The 20,441-nt window shown below is 28.4% G+C and overlaps 4 protein-coding genes across 5 annotated transcripts; 2 read left to right on the plus strand and 2 right to left on the minus strand.

Annotated features, from left to right (window-relative positions):
- The first annotated feature begins 152 nt into the window (after positions 1-152).
- Positions 153-5,530, plus strand: LOC124426714 (inositol polyphosphate 5-phosphatase OCRL). Its single transcript, XM_046968773.1, has 18 exons — positions 153-321; positions 793-980; positions 1,085-1,265; positions 1,520-1,654; positions 1,726-1,838; positions 1,921-2,063; positions 2,152-2,325; positions 2,402-2,564; positions 2,638-2,816; positions 2,908-3,129; positions 3,238-3,373; positions 3,454-3,730; positions 3,793-3,930; positions 4,037-4,134; positions 4,222-4,399; positions 4,487-4,614; positions 4,750-4,861; positions 4,954-5,530. Exons 2-18 carry the CDS (start codon positions 915-917, stop codon positions 5,112-5,114), a joined length of 2,604 nt encoding a protein of 867 aa, XP_046824729.1. The 5' UTR covers positions 153-321; positions 793-914; the 3' UTR covers positions 5,115-5,530.
- Positions 5,531-5,639: 109 nt separating this feature from the next.
- Positions 5,640-9,361, minus strand: LOC124426715 (importin subunit alpha). Its single transcript, XM_046968774.1, has 8 exons — positions 9,224-9,361; positions 8,625-8,770; positions 8,161-8,480; positions 7,794-8,049; positions 7,281-7,419; positions 6,839-7,197; positions 6,398-6,730; positions 5,640-6,293 (listed from the first exon to the last, which is right to left on the minus strand). Exons 2-8 carry the CDS (start codon positions 8,688-8,690, stop codon positions 6,195-6,197), a joined length of 1,572 nt encoding a protein of 523 aa, XP_046824730.1. The 5' UTR covers positions 8,691-8,770; positions 9,224-9,361; the 3' UTR covers positions 5,640-6,194.
- A 6,904-nt stretch (positions 9,362-16,265) lies between these two features.
- On the plus strand, positions 16,266-18,165 carry LOC124427012 (60S ribosomal protein L13a). 2 transcript variants are annotated; one of them, XM_046969414.1, is made up of 6 exons: positions 16,266-16,332; positions 16,829-16,959; positions 17,057-17,166; positions 17,382-17,527; positions 17,808-17,934; positions 18,044-18,165. In XM_046969414.1, exons 1-6 carry the CDS (start codon positions 16,312-16,314, stop codon positions 18,076-18,078), a joined length of 570 nt encoding a protein of 189 aa, XP_046825370.1. In that variant the 5' UTR covers positions 16,266-16,311; the 3' UTR covers positions 18,079-18,165. The 2 variants fall into 2 exon arrangements, with proteins under 2 accessions (XP_046825370.1, XP_046825369.1); XM_046969413.1 differs by having other exon boundaries at positions 17,808-17,930.
- Positions 18,166-18,294: 129 nt separating this feature from the next.
- LOC124427010 (DNA-directed RNA polymerase II subunit GRINL1A) lies at positions 18,295-20,386 on the minus strand. The gene is made up of 5 exons (XM_046969411.1): positions 19,770-20,386; positions 19,514-19,686; positions 19,201-19,456; positions 18,764-19,135; positions 18,295-18,668 (listed from the first exon to the last, which is right to left on the minus strand). The coding sequence occupies exons 2-5, from the start codon at positions 19,663-19,665 to the stop codon at positions 18,450-18,452; spliced, it is 999 nt and encodes a 332-aa protein (XP_046825367.1). The 5' UTR covers positions 19,666-19,686; positions 19,770-20,386; the 3' UTR covers positions 18,295-18,449.
- Between the last annotated feature and the right edge of the window lie 55 nt (positions 20,387-20,441).

Raw genomic sequence — 20,441 nt, forward strand, 5'->3', positions numbered from 1 at the left:
TAAATAAGAGAACCTATATTTCTACTTTCGTCGTGTACTACAATAACAAATATACCCTCTTGAGTCTTTCTGTTATCTAAGTTCTAATAGTTATAGTATAAAACTATAGTATAAAACTATTCATTCTATAGTATAAAACTTTCATAGATTTAGATAATTCGTGTTTGACGCTAGTGAGATAACTAGTGATAGCTCTGTCAAAAAGTAGTTGTAATTTTACATTCATATTGAAATGTGTATTTGCTTTTCTTTTAAATATTTTATCTAAAAATCATGACTGTAATAAAGGAAATATGAAAGTTTTTAAATATATATTAAGTGGTAAGTAAAGTAATACGAATTATATGATAAGTGATACATTTTTTGATTAAGCGTCTTCTTAATAATCTCTCTCTCTCTCTCCCCCCTCGCTCCCCCTCTCCCTCTGCCACTCCCACCATTGCCATCCCGCCATCTGTACTATATATTTATCTATATATATTGATATATATTTAATATTGTACATATATGTATACATACATCCACATACTTGTTTTGTTACAAGTAACTATTATATTTGCGCATGATTGTAATTGACAACGAATTTTTTTTAACACAAAGAAATATTTCTTTTTTCAATTTCTTATTCTTTCAATGTTTAAAAAATTTCTGTTATCTCATTAATTTTATTATCAAATTGCGATTAATTATATTTGTCCTTTAACCATTAGTATTCTGAGACATTTATACAATTAATTTATAGAGAGCAATTATATATATTTAATATAAAATATTAATACAACATATTTTTAGGAGGTAGAAATACAAAAAGTAAAATAAAAAATAAATAGATACTCATGGTTCATTGTATCTGTATTTAACAAATTATATACCAAGTGCCATATAATCTGCAATTTATAGTTATAAAAAATACCATGGCTTCATCAGAGCAATTGACTATTATTCAATCCAAATTCATTTCTGGTGAAATAGTAGTGATTGTATCCTTTGTTTCAATTAATGCAAATTTTATTTTAGTAATTGATATTAAAAGTGATAAATATATTTCATACATACGTGTAAACAACCTTAATTAGTTTCAAAGGCGATGGAAGCATCTTTAATGCAAGGATGGGTAAAAGCGACACGTGTAATAGCTTTAGTTAATAAAGGAGCAACATATGCTCTAGTAGTATTTCTTATATCTAGAACACCTCCGCAAGTATATAGTGATTTAACTATAGAAAGAGTACTACCTATTGATCAAGATTTTAAGTGTGATATAGGTAATTATAAATACAATAAAACTCTCTCCACCGTCCTTATACAATACAAGAAATATGTTCCATGTTATAGAAAACTTTTTAAATTATATTTGACACTCATATAATGATACTCTACATTCATAATCAATATATTCCATATGGTTTGTACAATAGGGAACATATCTGCTAAATTGTACAGGGATTCATTATATTTTATATTTATTTCTGTTATTTATTAAGAGAAACAGACAATAAATATATATCATATTATTTAGATACTGGTGGAAAGCAACAAGAAGGTTTATATGTATATTTGAACATAGCATTCAGAAAGCTTCGTTTGATATTCGAAATGAAACGTGGTACATCAACAAGTTCTTTAGTTTCTGAAATATTTCGTGCTATAGAAGGTAATATATTATTTATTTTCTGGAAAGATAATATCGTCTGATACTTAAAATCTATTCCATATCTTTTTTAGTTTACCAAAAATCAAAAATTTCACCAGCAGAATACTTATGGATAAAAAAATTAACAGGATATATGAGTAATTTAGATAGTACTAGTAATGAAACTCAAAATGTGATTGATCCTGTAAGAATTTCAAAGTAATTCACATTATTATTAATTAACTTATCATCTGTTTGAAAGTTGATTGAATTTAATTATTTTACAGCTTGTAGAATTAGAAAGTCCTGATTTAGTTGTATCCAGACAAACCATAGCATCTGGAAAGTCACCAGTTGCTGCACGGGAATCTGTAGTGCGTTATCAGATGGCATGTAAAGAAGATGATTATACATACAGCAAGACTTTTCGGTTTGTTACTTTATCTTCTATAAATATATTTTTTATATATATCATTATAAATTTTGTATTTCTAATGTGAATAATATTTTTGTTACAGTATATTTATAGGAACATGGAATGTGAATGGACAACCACCTAATGGAATCAAATTAGAAGAGTGGTTAAGTAGTGACCAAGTACCTCCTGATGTATATGCTATTGGATTTCAAGAATTAGATTTAAGTAAAGAAGCATTTTTATTTAATGATACACCACGAGAAGAAGAATGGAGGTAAAAATCTGTTGTCAGAATGTAAAAAATATTTGCTATAATCAATTTCACTTGCAATTAATTATTTTTATTACAGAATAGTTGTAACAAAATCTCTTCATCCTAAAGGTACTTATTGTCCAGTAGCTGTTGTAAGACTAGTAGGCATGATGTTGCTTGTATTTGCTCAAAAAGTACATATGCCATATATACAAAACGTTTGTACTGACACAGTGGGTACAGGAATTATGGGTAAACTGGTACATCTTTTTTGCTTTATTTTAATATTTATAATCATCTATTTAAATAGTTTACCTTAAATTATTATTAAAGGGAAACAAAGGTGGTGTAGCAGTAAGCTGTTCAATTCATAATACATCTATTTGCTTTGTTAATGCACATTTAGCAGCTCATTGCGAAGAATATGAACGACGAAATCAAGATTATGCAGATATATGTGCAAGGCTCTCTTTTTCAAAATATGTGCCACCTAAAAGCTTTAAGGAACACGAGTAAGCAAATATATGCATATAATGTAATAATTTAATATAATTTATTTTAAGATACTATTTCACATTTATTTCTTATTTTGATTGTTTATAGTCAAATTTATTGGTTGGGAGATCTTAATTATCGGATAACAGAAATGGATGCGACAATAGCCAAGCACTATATTCTTATAGGATATTATGCTCCTATTTTAGCATTAGATCAATTAGGCCAACAAAGACGACTAGGTCGTGTATTTCAAGAATTTCAAGAAGCTGAGATAAAATTTAAACCGACATATAAGTATGATCCGGGTACTGACAATTGGGATTCCAGGTTTTATTAAATTTTAAAAATCTTTCCTGTTTAAAATAATTACCAAATTCGCTTATATATATCTTTAAAATAAATGTATTTTACTTTTCATATCTAATTAAAAAATAGTGAAAAAGGTAGAGCACCAGCTTGGTGTGATCGAATTTTATGGAAGGGTGAAGCTATTACGTCACTAGAATATAGAAGTCATCCTGAATTAAAAATATCTGATCATAAACCAGTCAGCGCTGTTTTTGATTCTCAAGTAAGATATCTGAAAATAGAGATATATTGAAATATTATATTGGACGTAGCTTTAAGTACTGTTATCTTTGATTATTATAGATAAGAATTATTGATGTGGTAAAATATCGTAAGACCCATGAAGAAGTTATGAAGAAGTTAGATAAACTAGAAAATGAATTTTTACCTCAAGTAATGGTTGATACAACTGAAGTGATTTTCGATACTTTAAAGTTTCTTGAGCCTAGTAGTAAGGATCTCATTATAGCTAATACAGGACAAGTGCCAGTTCAATTTGAATTCATAAAAAAATTAGATGATACCAGTTATTGTAAAGACTGGTTGCATATAGAACCCTATACAGGTTTTATAAAACCAGGTAAACATTTTTTATAATATAAAACTAATATTTTTATCATAAAACATTATATTGTTTTATAGGTGAAAAATGTGATATTAAACTAGAAATATATGTTGATAAGAAGTCAGCATGTAAATTAAATTCTGGAGAGGACAAATTATATGATATATTAGTTTTACATCTTGAAGGAGGCAAGGATATTTTTATAACAGTTACAGGTAAATGTAAATGTAATAGCTATTAATAGTATAAATTAAAGATCATCAATATTTATAACAAGTTTTTAACAAATATTTTTTTTTTATAATAATAAATTATTATAAGGTACTTATGAGAGAAGTTGTTTTGGATCATCAATGGAAGCATTAGTTCACATTCCAATACCAATAGGAGAAGTTACAGCCGGTCGATTGGTAGAATTAGTAAGTATATTTTAAATTAAGTTAATAAATATATATAAAAAAATTTTTAAGTATCAATTACTTTGAAATGATATATATTTATTACAGGAAAATAATAAAAATTTATCACTAGAACCGTATGCAATACCTAAAGAAATATTTCAATTAGTTGATATACTATATCGTCATGGTATAAAAACTCCTGGCCTTTTTGAAACACCTGGTCTTCATAGTGAAATTATTGCCATAAGAGATTGGTTGGATAATGGAAGTCAAGAATCTATGCGTATCCTTTAAAATACGTATATTTTTTTATTTTTTTATACAAAAGATATAATACTAAATATTTCTTAACATGTTCGATCAAATGAAGCTGGTAGCGTACATTCTGTAGCAGAGGCATTACTTTTGCTACTGGAATCGACAGCAGAGCCTTTGATACCATATAATCTGCATAGTGTTTGTTTAACAGCAGCAACGAGCTATTTACAATGCAAACAAGTAATTTGGAAAACATGTGTATATATATATATATATATACATATATATATATATAAATTTATAATATATTAATATATACTAGAAATATATATATAATATGTATTTTTTGTAATTGAATTTCATTTTTCATTGTAGATTGTTATGCAACTTTCTGAAACCAGGAGAAGTGTGTTTTTGTATATTATTTTTTTCTTACAAGAACTTCTAAACCATACTCAAGACAATGAATTGGATGCCAAAACTCTTGGTTAGTTAAAATATGTCTTTCATTTCTCATAAATTTAAATAATGTAAAAACACATAATGATAAACAAAAAATTATGAATCTTTCTTTCATAGCAACTTTGTTTGGATCAATCTTTTTACGAGATCCACCAAGAAGCAGAGAAGACCGGCTACAAAGAAGTCGTGCAACACAAGCTACATTCGATAGGAAAAAAGCTGCATTTGTCTATCATTTTCTAGTGAATGATCAAAGTGACATCGTTCTTGGCCGATAGTAAAAAATTATTTACATAGAGTACATTAATATGCTTTATATGGATCACTACAATGTTTTTGCCTATTAATATTTTATATATTTATAACATAAATTATGTATAGAATTAAGGATGGATAGATGATCTAGAAATGACCAGAAAGTATTATTTTTTACTTTACAATTTTAAATGTTTTGACAATATTATGAGTATTCAATAGGTTTTTCTTCACGAAGTTCTTGTGAGATTTAGATTATTCTACTACAATAGCTTAATCCACTTTCCACGTGCTTATTTGTTTAGTAAACACGTTAAACAATATTAGTTTTAGTACATACCTATACATAAATATTGTATGCCTAGTATGTACTCAATTATCTAGTCACTATAATTTATAATAAACTTTATATTAAAATATATTTCAGATTTTTGACATATACTAAATTTCTTCATATATTATACAATTACATACAATGGATCGTTTAATCTCTTTAAAAGAAAGGTATATTTCATTATACATATACAAGGTTATAAGAACAAGGTACGTAAGCGAATCAAATACACATGAATTTTATTAAAAAATACATAAAAAACAAATTTGTATCATTAATTAGATTCAATATAAATGACAAACATACGTCTTTGTGTCACAATATGAAAAGGAAATATAAGGAATAAAAAATACGACAAAAAAACTCAACATGCACAAGATAATTTGAATAATTAATTTTTAAACAAAAGCCTATCTTAACTTTAATATTTTATGATATTTATATTTCTTTTTCCAAATAAATGTGGAACATATATTCCAAAGATTATAGAGATCGTAGAGAGCACAATTTCGCATACTATTCGAAACTGCAAATTGAAATGAGTTTTTTCAGTAAAGATTAATACAATATAGTAAATTGTTACCATAAAAAAAGATAATAAAACACTTCTTCGAAATAATTTTCGCTGTTTAAGAATATAAAAAGATAACACAAAATACGAAGTATTAGTTTAGCGTGATGAGATTGCTAATATTTTGCTGTTACTATGAAGTATTTACAAATGAATCATAACTTGCTGTGAGCTGTAATATATAAATGATTAAACATTTTAAAAGTTAAAACCTTGCTGCGGTGTGGTATCAGCAGGTGTAAACTGTAACTGTCCATCTTGTGTTGCAGGTAATGTTGATGAAGCGACCTCGGCATCCTATTTTTATTAGTGTATGACATTCATTAATCTTATAATATGAAGTTAATTGTAAATATAGATTTTATGAAAATAATATAATAAATCTTCATATTAGTACTTACGCCATCTGAGAAAAATGTATCAATCATTGCTATGGCTTTTTGGTATACTTGTTCATTTTCATTTTGTTGTAAAAATTCAAGTTTGTCAAGTCCACCAACTTCTTCAATCATGATAGCAACACGTTCTACTTCACCCATTTTTACAGCTGCTTGCAAAATATTTGTTAAACCATCCAGAACAACAAGAACAGTCTTCCAATCTTTAGATACGAGCAAATTACAGAATGGTGTTAATACGCCCATCTGTACTAAATGAGCTAACTGTTGAACTGAACCTCCTGAAGTTAAATTAGTTATAGCCCATGCTGCCTCTTTTTGTGATTTATAGTCACCCTGTAAATATATTAATTTTATTAAAATTAAAAGTAAAACAAGTAATAAGTAAAAAAATTTTCAAATGATTTAAAGATGTAACATTTGTTCATAAAGGCATCAACTTACAGATTCAAGTACTTGGATTAAAGGTGGTAAAAGATTAGCATGTATAACATGCTGAATTTGTTCTACATTTCCAGCAGTAATATTACTAATAGTCCAAGCAGCTTCTTTAACAATATTTACGCGATTGTGTTGTAATAATGCACCAAGATGTTGAAGTCCACCTGCAGAAATAATTGCGTCCGTTTGTACATCATTTCCTGTAACTATATTTCCAACTGCTCGTAGTGCTGGTGTAAGAACTGTTACTTCATTGGATGAAAGTAACTCTACTAATTTTTGAATAACACCAGATTCAATTACTACTTGTATTTTGTCATTTGGTCCATCAGTAAGGTACGATAGTGCCCAACAAGCATCAGCTGCAATATTTATATAATATTTAAACATTAACATATTCTACATTTTTACTTGTTATATCATGTAAAATTATTTTTTTTTATACCTAAAATATCCTTATCAGTATTGCTAAGCAATCGATTAAGTACTGGTAGAGAAGTTCTTACAATTTCAAACGGTGGTGGTGGGTTTTTATTTCGGCACAAATTTGATAATGTCCAAACGATATTACGGGCAAATGTTACCTATATTTGTTAAACATAGTTAAGTTTAATTAAAAAATATATAAATAATATATTGCAGTAGAATTTAAATTATCCATTATGAGATGAAACTAAGATTGTATGAAATAATCGAAGATATGGATAAAAGAATAATTATTAAAAATATTATATGTATTTATCGCCAATTGAGCGTACACACGCAATATATGAATCATCAAAATATTATCCCAGAAGAGACTGAAAAATATAAGGATTTGATAAGTGAAATTCCGTACAACCATGTACAATTATTTTAATTGTAACAATATATTTATAAATATATTCTTTCATTCATAGATAGTTGAAAAAATTAACAAATATTTTAAGAATATTCATAAAAAATACGTCATACATACAGGAGTGTCAGGCTTAATTAAATCCAATAAAAGTGGCATTGCATCATGGCCAAGAACAAGATCACGAGCTATTGCCCCATCTCCAGCAATATTTCCCAATGCCCATACAGCTTGCTCAGCAACATTCAATGAAGAAGATTTTAGTAAAGCTACTAATTTTGGAATAGCACCATGTTTCACAACAACATGTGTCTGTTCAGATGTGCCTGAGGCTACATTAGTTAAAGCCCATGCTGCTTCAAACTGAAGTGCATTGCTATAAGTTAATAATTATTATATAAGCAACTTAAAAAAAAGTATACAATTTCTGAATAATTGCATTAGAACTTTATTATAAGTAACATAATATAGGAAGTTATCATTATACTTGTGATGAGAGTCCAAGAATTCAATACAGCGTGGTACTATTCCCTGCTGTATCATATTGTCTATTGGTGGATTTTTTTCACGGCTCAACATCTTCCTACAAGCCTGTGTTGCTTGAAGTTGGATAGTTTCATCAGAAGAATGCATACCACCAACAATCTCTTCAATTGATGTAGAGATAGGAAGTATATCAGTGTTTTCAGTTTGTGATAATGGTTCTGCATCTTCGATTATATTTAAATTACGTCTTTTTAATAACTGATCTTCTTTCTGTGCTTTGCGTAACTCTACGGACATTTCACTTCTTCTTCTACGTGCCTCCTATAATTACAAATTGTAAAAGAATATAACACAAACTCATTGTGTCATAATATGCATCCTTAAAACATATTATGAATAATGTTTTAAGCATTATGAAATTTATGTTAAAAAATATAAAATTAAAGAATAATACATTAAACTTACTTCATGTTTATTATTAAATTTGAAATTAGCAATTCTAGTATTACGTTCAGCTTCTGGAGCAGGCATATTTTATACAATGCTGACCTCCAATAGATAATAGTCCAATTAAAATTAGAAAGATGCTTTTAAAAGGTCTGAAAATTATTCTAAAATGTCAAATAAAAATTAGAATTGTGACAATAATATATGCACAAAAGTATTTTCTTTGTAATATCGAATATGTCTCTATTCTTTCCTTAACTACGTATATCCTTCACTTTTCAATATTATTGAAAAGATGTATAACAAAGAACATTATTATTGATCACAATTCAAAATTTGATTTGATAAATAAATTAAATAATATTACAAGAAACATTATATTGATATTAGCTAAAAATGAAGAATGGATTACAAATATTATATATCTTCGAATAACTACGCATCATATTGTTGCGTTCATTTCAAAGAAATGCTGAAAGCGTTATGGCATAACGGTTACTGGATACTATTTTTTCTCTTAACCGTTTCTTCTACATGTACCATATATTAATACCATATCCTATTCGAAAATATAGAAATAATTAAATTTTTAACAGCCATATCATAATTATACTTACTCTAACTTAATTTAGAAATCAGATGAAATTCGTATAAATGAATTTGAAAGAACCAAAGCACTCATCGACTAATCACGACCCGCGCGACGATGTTACAATGGCTGAAGGACTGGTTGCGCTTCTCTTGGCGACCTGTTGCTGTTACCAAACATAGAAAAAAAATTGATATTACCCTTAACCAATTATGGCTTTTACTCTTCGGAGTTATAACAAAGTACAAGATCGCAATTGGCTGAGAGAATATGTGCGATGTGTGATTGGTTTAAAAAAAGTTCAATTTTTTTTCACTGACCAATGGCAATACATAGGCTATAGACAAGAATTATATAGCTTGTGCTTAAAGAAAGAACTTGTATTAGCACGTAAAACGAACTATGCATTGCTCATCGCTCACTTCGTCTCTTTTTTCACTTTCTTCTTTTTTCATCTATTACATTAGAATCCACCCTTTCTATTGCGATCGTAGCACCAAAGGTAACTAGAAGGATAGCGTGACAGATGCATCACAAATAAAAGATATGAAGTTCTTAGTTTCTAAAATAGCAAAAAGACAAAGAATCTTTTATATGTATTTTAATTTTTTAAATAAATATTATTGAGAATATATATTTTGGTATCCTTTGTATGAACGAGAGTGCGCGCGTTTATATGTGTATAACTACATTATATGGTTATTTAAAATAAAATTTTTCTTTCAAATTATTCTACCGTAACGGCCTACATATGTATATATAAACCAGTAGTAAATAATATAGCGTAATCAATTTTACTTACGTTGAGATTTCACTGATTTCACAATAAACATCCGTACTTTCTGTACTCCTTAATTAATTTAATAATTATATAATTATTCTATGTCACTATACCGAATCTTTTACATATATGCATGGACCACGTTGCGACAGCAACAATGCATTATGTGAATCGATTGACGAAAAATACAGACTGGAAAAGCATTTATTTTCGTTGTCATGTATTGCTACGTGTTTCTTTCTTTTTTTTTTTTTCTGTTTCTTTATGACCTTTCTTCCTGACAATAGAAACACAGAAAGAAACATTCGACGACAAACGGCAACTTTTTCAAGATACATGGAATATCAACAAAAAGTTCCCCATTGTTGCTTCATTAATATCGTAACTTAATAACGATGACGCATAATAAAAAAGCAATATATTTATTATCATACGTAGCTTATTTTCACGTTTTCAGAGATTTTCCAATTACTTTTTACTTTTAAATATATACGAATATTTTTAATAGCAATATCATTGATAAAAAGGGAACCTTCTTCTAATAGAATGAAATTGATTGGTGAGGTTTCGTTTTATTTTATTGTTAAAGAAATTTTAATTGTAGATATACACACACAAACACATGTATGTACGTAATATGTAAAAATTACATATTATAAAATTTAAAAAAGATTTTAAAACCAAAAGATAAAATTTAATGATAAAATTCGAAACATTAGGTAAAGAAAAAAATAAAGAAACATATAGCTATCGTCAAAAAGAAATGAACATTATAACGACGTTCAAACAAGACAATTACAAAATTGTCAATAATATTTGCTTATCGCTAAATAACAAAAATCGTGTTATTCAAGGAAGGATACCAACAAGGACATGTTAAATAATAGTAAAAAATGATAGTTAACAATGTACTGCATTATAATGTAAAAAATTCATGCGAAACCTATTCAAAATTTCAATTTTCAGTATATAAATTTCAGAGTACTATATTCGTTCATATGCAGATTGAAACATACACTGATATTTTATATTTCTAATCGGCAGAGGAGGATATTTCAAAAAATATATTATATTTTTTGTTTATACGAAGTATTGTTTCTTATGAAGCATAATATTTTGTTAAAACATTTATAATAAAAAATAATAATAATTACATAATCTTTTTATGAATCTTGACGCAAAAACGGAATTGTTTGCGAGATTCTATAAATATAATATAAATTTTCAATGATAACTGAAGTTTAAGAGAAGTAAAAAAAAATCCTATTATTAAATAGCCGTATCTTGGGAACTATAGCGAGTTTTGAACTGAAATATTCAAAGTGTTAGCACTTTTTTATTGCAATATATTAAAAGAGGATAATAAAAAAAAAAAAAAAAAAAAAAAAAATAATCCAAAATGTGAAATTTTTTGTATGAGCGGCCCACTTTCCTCTTAATCCTATGGATCATCGCGTTGTTCTCTTTCTTGCTCTCAAATTCTTAGTAATCGCGGACGGTCGCACCCGACATACGTATGTATATTGAAAACTGGATGCTGGACAGATTCTGTATGTGGCTGTAGCTTTCTTCGAATACTTTCAACGCGTGGGGATAACTGGAACTTTTAAGTCAAGTCAAGTGCATCCCGGCAGAGCAAAGTAGTATACTGTGTCATTTCAAAGTGCGTTAGTTGTATCGAGATTCTGTGAAGAATTTGGAGACTTAATGAGAAAACGGTCGCAGAAGGTCGCATAACGCTAAAAAGTTTCTTTATTGTAGGATTACCGCAAAGTGATAGCTGACTTTTCATGTATTAAATTAGAAGAAATGCAATACCGCATAGTAAGTTTTTCCGCAATTCATTGTTGAAATAATATAAAAGTTGAAATAATATAAAAAAAAAATTTATTTATGACTATATAGAATTAATTGCAAAATATTTTTAATATATCGTATGTATGTATATACTTATGTATACAAACATATACATAAGTACACTTATGGAATAGTTTTATATCGCGTATGAAAATCATATCATGAGTATACATTTCTTCTTTGACGCATTAAAAAGGAAGCGAAAATCTATGAAAAATATTTGATTGATTTGATTTACAGCTTGCTGTTACCATTTGGTCGAGTATTATCGGAAATTTGGAATTTTGCACTGCGAATGACATAGCTAATAAATACGTAAGTACAATTAACTTTATTACTAATGTTTTTTAGAAAAAAGCATAATAAAAAATCTTGCTACGATCATACTTCTTATACGTATATTTAAAATTAAATTGTTTCTATGAAATTTTCTAATCGTCAAAAAAAAAAAGAAGCCATCAAGTTTGATGTTTGTAAAGATAATATGAAGAGAGCGTGCAAAATTTGTATTATTTTCTTTACGTTCCAATACATTAGGAAGTAATGATTTCTTATGCATTTTACTTTTACGCGACCTACCAAATTTATACAACTCTCACTTGTTTTTCTTTCAAATGAGTCAGAAAAATACAACGCATCATTTCCCGCACTGCAGTCCTTTTTTCACTTCTGCATCCAACGGTATAGGAGAAAGGGAGACCATCCTGGTACCGTAATTGCGCCTTTCTCTCATCGCGACTCTGCCTGATGCGCTAATTTCGAACTGCTCTACTGTAGAGATATTCCACTTAAACAGGTTTCGAACGAATCATGTTGACTCTTGGCACGATTCTCTAAACTTTCCTTCCACCGTATTACACAAATGTGATATATGATATGGAACAAATCGATGTTTTCATTAAACTATTATTATTTATTATTTCCGTAGATGTAAATATATTAATATTTATTTATAATAATTAAATACTTTTATTATATCTTTTTCAGACTGGACATTTGGTAGAAATTCAAGCGTATCCGCAAATTATAGACCCATCACTTTCAAAAAAATTATATTTGAAGAATGGAACTCTTTACGAAAGTACAACCGAAATAATAACATTTAAACAAGATGAATCATCAGATCGATTTTCTATCTTCGATGATGTTCACCTTCGTCAGACAATGGTGAAGAACAATGAAACAAACGATACGAATATAGTGGATCTCGCGGATTCCGAAGAATCTTACTTTTTTCAAGATTCTGATAACTTTGGACAAAAAAGTCGATCTGTTCCGCTATCGAATATCAAATATGACAAATATGACATATCTATATCTCACAGTAGGCTCAAGGAAGCAAACGATCAATCTGGTTCGTCGGATATTTTACAAAGGATTTTTACGACGTCATCTAGAGATGTAAGTGAAATCGATAAAAAAAGCAAAACAAAAGATGTAGTGAAAGATAATATTTCTATTGGAAATATGATACAAATAAGAAATAACGAGGAGAGCACGGTAGCAAGTGGAATAAATGAAAGGACTTTCGAACAAAGTGGATTAAACGACGAAGAAAGAATATTCGATCGTAATGATCGCATCGACTCAACGATCAAATCAGAGAAGAATGATTTCATTAAAGAATCCGATAGCCTTTCAATGGCATCATCGCCGTTTAGAAAACTTTCTGGCCCTATAATCGTACCGGATTTTCCACAGTTAAAAGCTTCAAGTTCGCTGTTAATATCAGAAAAGACATCGGATAAAAGCGACAATCCGGAAATACAAGATATAATTGGATCGACTCTTGTTCTGAATCCTCTTCGTGTTGGTGTAGCTCTTGTAAATGCTAAAGAAAATACTTTGATCGATGATGATAGCGAAAATAATCAATCCGTTAAGTGCGTCTTCTCTTCGAGCACCGTACAAACCGAAGCGAATACACTTGACGAAGAAGGTGCTGTGAGCAATAACGAATCCACAAAGGCCTGTTCGAATATAAATATCAGTCATGAACAATTTTCTAAGCAGTCGGAATCGCCAACTTTTGACGAAGGCTCGGCGAAGAAAAAAAAGGCCGATGATACCGTTGAAATTCAGAAATCGATCGAAATTTATCATAATGCTCCTGTTCAAGAGATACATTATCCAGTGGAACTGTCGCCATTGATCTCTCGTCCTGTTGAGAATATATTTCAAAAAACTAATGTAAACAACGCGATCAATTTGGATGGTATACAGAAAGAATTTCGTATAAGCGGAGAACATCGGTCGGTTGATCTTGATGTTCAACCAATAAATTCAAATTTTTATATTAGTAACGTCGACGATAATATCGAAGAAAAAATTTCGCGAACTCGCCAATCGATCGGTTTTCAAGAAAAACCAAACAATTTAGTGGTTGATAACTCCGATGTTGTTGTTAAGAAAAATAATTTTCCATACATTTCCATGGGATTATATTTGTCTAGCGACAAACGAGTAGAATCTAATTCGTTCCCAGCTCAACAGAGTACTAGCAATACTGGCAATAACATTGGTATACCAATCCTACTATTGCCAGGCCAGTCTCAAGATGCCACATCATACGAACAATATACAGATGCAGGAAATATCTTCAATGGAATATCAATGACGGCAAATGGAGGAAACAAACATCAGACATTAAATAATTTTAAATCAGATAAAGAAGGTGGTGATCATCATAATGTAGTAAATATGCATGAAGAAAGATCGGAACCATCTCAATATCATCTTTTTCAAAGGATCATTCAAAATAATCCTCTTCCTTTAATTGAGACCAGATATGTTTTACCAATCTCTTCGCCTTATTCCATAATAGCGAAGAAATCTATCGAGAAACCTACTTATGGCTTACATTCTACTGAATTAGAAAATGTTGATAACAAAGTATTTTATTCGATCGAAAAAATAATGGATAAACAAGCATCGTCACCACAACAACTTGCTCAAATACCAAATGACAAACAGACGATAGAAAAACAAACTCGTTTACCGAATCCGTATGCATTTTATGTTGAAAAAACAGGAGAAAAGAAAGTACCTCAAGTTATTCACAGATTCATCATGCAACCCTATCCGTTTCATATAAAATTTCCATCTCTCTCGACTGAAAAGCTCATTTCTCCGGATCATTCGGAGAATAAAATAATAAAGCCTAATCGTAAATCTTATCCTATCGAGGCCGGAAAAAATTCGGAAAACGTGAAAGTGCATTCCGAAGAAATTGATAACCATCAAGTTCAACCATCGCAAGTTCATCGATCATTACAGAAATTCTATGCTGAAGTTTCGTCGATTCCTTTTTATAGAAACTATATAAATTCATCTTCGATCCACGAAAACGCACGTAAAAAGCCAAGCTTCTATTTTGGAGAAAGTACTACGGGATATAATAATAAAAATGGTCATTACAATTATTTAGAACAATCTTCGAATTCTGTTCCCCCGAAAGAAATTGCTTCCATCGGAAATTTGCGCTCTTATAGAAGACGTGGTAGAATTTTTGAAAAGGATAGGACGTCAAAAAACAAATACATGGATTCGCGTCAAATGTTATCGAGTTCTTTGCGAATGCAATTAAAATCCTCACCATCTTTCCTTGTTGAAGCACAACAATCAGTTGTACCGGGGATTATGAGAAATACTCGACAATCAGAAGGTTATCCTTTAGGAGATATTGGTAATTTCAGACAATCAAAAGTTGAATATGGTTTCAAACCACCGATGATTCCTTCTATTCAATACGATGAACAGACGGCATCTAAAGTTGATAAATAAATTTTCAACAAGTATACATCGTCAACAAGATCCTGAATATCGTTAGCTTTACATATTGTTATTGTTTTTCGATTTTATTTTTTTAAATATTAAATAATCAACATTTTTTTTTAAATTACCAAAATTCATACATATACGTTCATTTCCCTCTCCTACGTCTTTCCATGATAATAGATTGTTATGTCTCTCTTTTATTATGCAAATTTTACATCCAATAATATTGAAACAATCGATTTTTTTTTTTTAATTGATTTAATAACCTATAGATTTACTATTGCTTAATTCTATTACTCTTAACGTGTAACTACGTATACGCATGTTCTGTTTTCTAAATTTAATAACGAACGTCATAATAATACAAAATATTTTATAAATTTACAATCTTCAATAAATATATAGCGTAATCCGTTCTGGTCGAACTAAACTATAGCTTCGATGCAATTAATAATAATGTATAACATCTCGTACGTCCTATAGAATTTATAAAATTTATTCTCTATTTGTTTTAAAATGAACGCCTTCTAGTTGATTTCATTTAATTTCACCTAACCATTTGATTTCACCAAAAAGTATACACAGAATATTGTATCTTTACAATATTGGTACCATTGACAAGAAATCTCTATAAGTGAATTTCCGGTAAGAATTTATACACCATTTTATGCCTGTTGGATCTTTTCCGGTACGGTGTGGAAATGACTGGCTTCAGTGAAAAGGTTCGTAGTAAAGTTTTATTTATTTAAATATTATAAGACATTATATTTAAGTTTATTCGTCAATGTCAATTAAGATATACTGTAAAAAGACAATGATGTGCGTCGAAAATATTATTTTCTCTAATATATTATCGTACCAAACAAAATGTGGTAAGTTAGGTTCTGTTCGTATCTTGCGCACATTGTTCGTTATGGATTGTTTTTTTGTCAATATTTATTATTAATTTTTTTCATATATTCGATAAACAACTCTTCGTATTAATATTAATAGGTTTTATATAAAACTAGTTCTATGATAAATGTCAAAGTGTTTATATTCGTAATATTTTATTGAGACGCTTTTTCATTAATGTATTAAACACGTGGATTTTGTCAATATCGTTTTATTATTATCATTATTATTTAAACATAGTATGTAATAAATTTCTTGTATAATATTATTTAAGAAATAGAAAAACTATGATATTCTATGATTAATGTTATTGTATATTTTTAGCCAATATTGATAGATGGCCGCGGCCATCTACTCGGCCGTTTAGCGGCTATTATTGCAAAAACTATTTTGCAAGGTAACAAAGTTATCGTTGTTCGTAGCGAGCAACTTAATATTTCTGGTAATTTCTTCAGGTTTGTGTTTATTATTATTATTTTCTAAATAGACATTTAACTAACATGATGAAAGCAAAAAGTATATTATAATTTTTATATATCTTTTTGATTACAGGAATAAGTTGAAGTTTATGTCATTTTTGCGTAAAAGATGTAACGTCAATCCTGCACGTGGCCCATTTCATTTCCGTGCACCTAGTAAAATTTTATGGAAAACAGTAAGAGGTATATTTAATGTCTTATAAATTTTATAAAAGAAGTATACTTTATAATTAATATTTTCTTCGCGTTACTTATTATGTATATCAATGATTACATATATCTTACCTACATTATTTGATAATATAATGAAACTACTATAATTTATGAGATTTTTAAGAATGCAGATATATATTTTATGATTCTATTGGGTTATTATTAATAAGAATATCTTATCGCAGGTATGATTCCACATAAGACGCAAAGGGGTAAGGATGCTCTTAGAAGGTTGAAAGTTTATGAAGGGTGCCCACCTCCATATGATCGCAGGAAACGTGTTGTTGTACCAGGTGCTATGAGAGTGATGTGTCTGAAACCTGGTAGAAAGGTAATTTTATATTATTATAAACGTTATAAATGTTTGATATATGATGTGTATGAGTTTCATATTTTTAAGTTCTTGTCTAATTATTACACATGCAATTTGTTTGTCAATGACATTATTTTATAAAAAACAATGATGGTATGGTAATTTGCGCCTGAGTACGGTATATTTTATCGGATTTGATGATATATTTAGCTGAGTTGTACAATAATATAAATATTTATACATATTATAAATAAGTGCAACGAAATACTGCAATTTTTTGAATATTTTTTTGTTTTAGTATTGTCATGTAGGAAGATTGTCCCATGAAGTCGGTTGGAAATATAAAGCTGTGGTACGTACTTTGGAAAACAAGCGACGTGTCAGATCCATTCTAGAGGTTCAAAAGAGGAACAAGCTCAAAGTAAGTTTTTTTCAATGATAAGTTATTATTATTTAAAAAGATGTGTGTATGTGTGTATATATATATAATTTTACATTATACAAATATATATTTAACTAATCTTTTCATTACAGAAACTCACAAAACAGGCTGGAGCATCTGTTGCTAGAGCTGCAGCTCCATATACAGAAATCATTAACAATTTTGGCTATAACTGATATACAATTAAAATAAAATAAAAGTTATAAATATAAAATGTTTATCCTTTCTTCTTTACCTAAATTTACAATTTTAAGTAAAATAAAATAAAATGAAGATATTAGATTTTCCTAAGATGTTTCAAGAACTAATAAATAAGATATTAAATTATTTTTATTTTTTAATGATATTAAAATACAAATATTTTTTTAATTTATATATACAATATTTTTCACAGTATTTATTTACAAAATGAAACAAACTGTACAATTACATTTCAACTTGTTTTAGGAACGTTAAACTTATAGTTTCCGTTTCTATAATCTTTAGTTGATTCTGTGTTTAACTTTTAATAGAATCTATTGTATAAACGATAGTCCCTCCTTTATCATTATCTTCATCGTCATGTACTTCATCTTCTTCACTTTCAGAACTAGACGAACTATCGTCCTTTATAGCTTTATGTATACGATAATCGCCTACATTTTCTGGTATATAACCGACATTATGCAAACCTAATTGTTGCGCTAATCGTTCTGCTGCATGTTTTGCTTGCATTTCCTATTAAAACAATATAATATATATATATATATTAAATAGAATAATCTTTTACAAAATATAACTTGATTTCTTTATAAAATGATTTATCTTGTTACCTGTAACTTTTTAACATGTTCTCTTTGCAATTGTAAAGATTCATTCAAACTTAAAGGCTTTATAGCACCATGTACTATATGAGGTGGAGTAGCAGCAGTAATTTCCCAATATTTTGTATATTTTCTTTCTTTCTCTTTCTCTGGATCATGAACATTACTCTTACTAGTTTTATATGGTTTAAACGGTTCCCTTTTTAATAAATTTTTTTCCTGAGATTTTTCAACTTTATCAATAACATATTTTACATGTATTGGTTCTGGAGATGTTTCGTTTTTAAAAGATTCAATTTCTTCTATGTCTTCTGGCTTTATTAATGATTCCACTGGTTGTAAATGTATAACTTTCTTTTTATGTACACCAGTTCCTGTAGGCTATTATTATATAAATATTGATAAAAATATCTGTGTTCTTGTAAATATGGTTTTATAGAACTTACTTGTGCTAAAATCTTTAATGGATCTTCTTCATCATCACTATCCAATTCAATGATTTTATTTTTATGAATTTCCTCTGAATAAGAACCTGTCCATTCTAATTCATTCATTGCTGCTTTTCCTTCAGATGCTATATTCAGTCTTGAAAGAAGTACAGCTGCTTTATCTATTTCTTTTTGATTATTGAGTATATTTAATAATTTATCTCGAAATGCTATGATTTTTTCCCCTTTATCGGGAAGCATTGAAATGAATTTTCTGAAAAACAGTATATAAGAAAATATTAAAATAAAACTTGTATCACATACTACTCACCTATTTGCTAGTATTTTATTTTGTCTATCTAGAAGTTCTTCTAATTCTATCTTTGGTTTATTAGCTAAATCGTCAATATGTCCTTGATTCTCTTTTTTTGTTGGTGGTGGTATATCCCCTGGTATTTTTTTAACAATTCTTTTCGGATACATTTTCTTTTTTGAATTGATGAACTATTATTAGAGAAATATATCATGAGTAAGAGTTGGAATCAAATAAAATTTAATTAATAAATGTACAAACAATGTAAACGTACCTTGTAAAAAAAGCATTTAAGTTTTTGATATTTTTTTTTAAATTAATAATTTTGTAAGACGATATCACTAAATAAAAGGAAATACTATATAATATAATAATGCAGTTAAGTAATTAAAAAAACGTTTAAATAATGACTTATTTAATCACTCATAACCTAAAAATTGTTCTGTTATTGTCAATTCTATGAAAAACTAAGGACAGAGAGGAATAAAATATATCATAAATTAGTTTGTGATCTATATATCTGTATACAACGGAAATTGTACTTTTGTCATTTAGTACATCATTTTTTAATGAATGTGAAAAATACACAGGCTAATGTAACTGGAAGTACGATCGGTTCGTGAAATATATATTTTATATGTCCAACAATTGTACATATTGAAATATATATAAGAAATTAATATTTCATTATTTACATAAAAATCTATAATTTATACGATTAATAAATCTTTTAAATTTTGCGCGAATTAGCGTAGATGGCGATTACATTTTCACTTTCATTACACACACTGATATATAGAATAGAACTGTTCTATTCTTGAATAATGGAATTAAATGATGAAGAGGCAGAATATACCTTTTTAGTTTACAAATGTATTTATTAATTATTATAAATTATTAGTAACAGAGAGAAAAAGAATTGTTTTTAGAAAAAAATAATTTTCTA

Source organism: Vespa crabro, chromosome 9 (assembly GCF_910589235.1).
Source record: "Vespa crabro chromosome 9, iyVesCrab1.2, whole genome shotgun sequence".
In the NCBI taxonomy this organism is placed as follows: Eukaryota; Metazoa; Arthropoda; class Insecta; order Hymenoptera; family Vespidae; genus Vespa; species Vespa crabro.

Excerpts from the sequence above, each read along its gene's own strand:
- LOC124427010 (XM_046969411.1), bottom strand. The coding sequence starts at position 19,665 with ATGTATCCGAAAAGAATTGTTAAAAAAATACCAGGGGATATACCACCA. Across the intron at positions 19,136-19,200 it reads CATTAAAGATTTTAGCACAA|CCTACAGGAACTGGTGTACA; the intron begins GTAAGTTCTATA and ends ATATAATAATAG. Across the intron at positions 18,669-18,763 it reads AACATGTTAAAAAGTTACAG|GAAATGCAAGCAAAACATGC; the intron begins GTAACAAGATAA and ends TTGTTTTAATAG.
- LOC124426714 (XM_046968773.1), top strand. The coding sequence starts at position 915 with ATGGCTTCATCAGAGCAATTGACTATTATTCAATCCAAATTCATTTCT. Across the intron at positions 2,565-2,637 it reads CAGGAATTATGGGTAAACTG|GGAAACAAAGGTGGTGTAGC; the intron begins GTACATCTTTTT and ends TTATTATTAAAG. Across the intron at positions 3,931-4,036 it reads TATTTTTATAACAGTTACAG|GTACTTATGAGAGAAGTTGT; the intron begins GTAAATGTAAAT and ends AATTATTATAAG.
- LOC124426715 (XM_046968774.1), bottom strand. The coding sequence starts at position 8,690 with ATGCCTGCTCCAGAAGCTGAACGTAATACTAGAATTGCTAATTTCAAA. Across the intron at positions 7,420-7,793 it reads TAATTAAGCCTGACACTCCT|GTAACATTTGCCCGTAATAT; the intron begins GTATGTATGACG and ends TAACAAATATAG. Across the intron at positions 6,294-6,397 it reads ATACATTTTTCTCAGATGGC|GATGCCGAGGTCGCTTCATC; the intron begins GTAAGTACTAAT and ends TAATAAAAATAG.
- LOC124427012 (XM_046969413.1), top strand. The coding sequence starts at position 16,312 with ATGACTGGCTTCAGTGAAAAG. Across the intron at positions 16,333-16,828 it reads TGACTGGCTTCAGTGAAAAG|CCAATATTGATAGATGGCCG; the intron begins GTTCGTAGTAAA and ends GTATATTTTTAG. Across the intron at positions 17,528-17,807 it reads GTCTGAAACCTGGTAGAAAG|TATTGTCATGTAGGAAGATT; the intron begins GTAATTTTATAT and ends TTTTTGTTTTAG.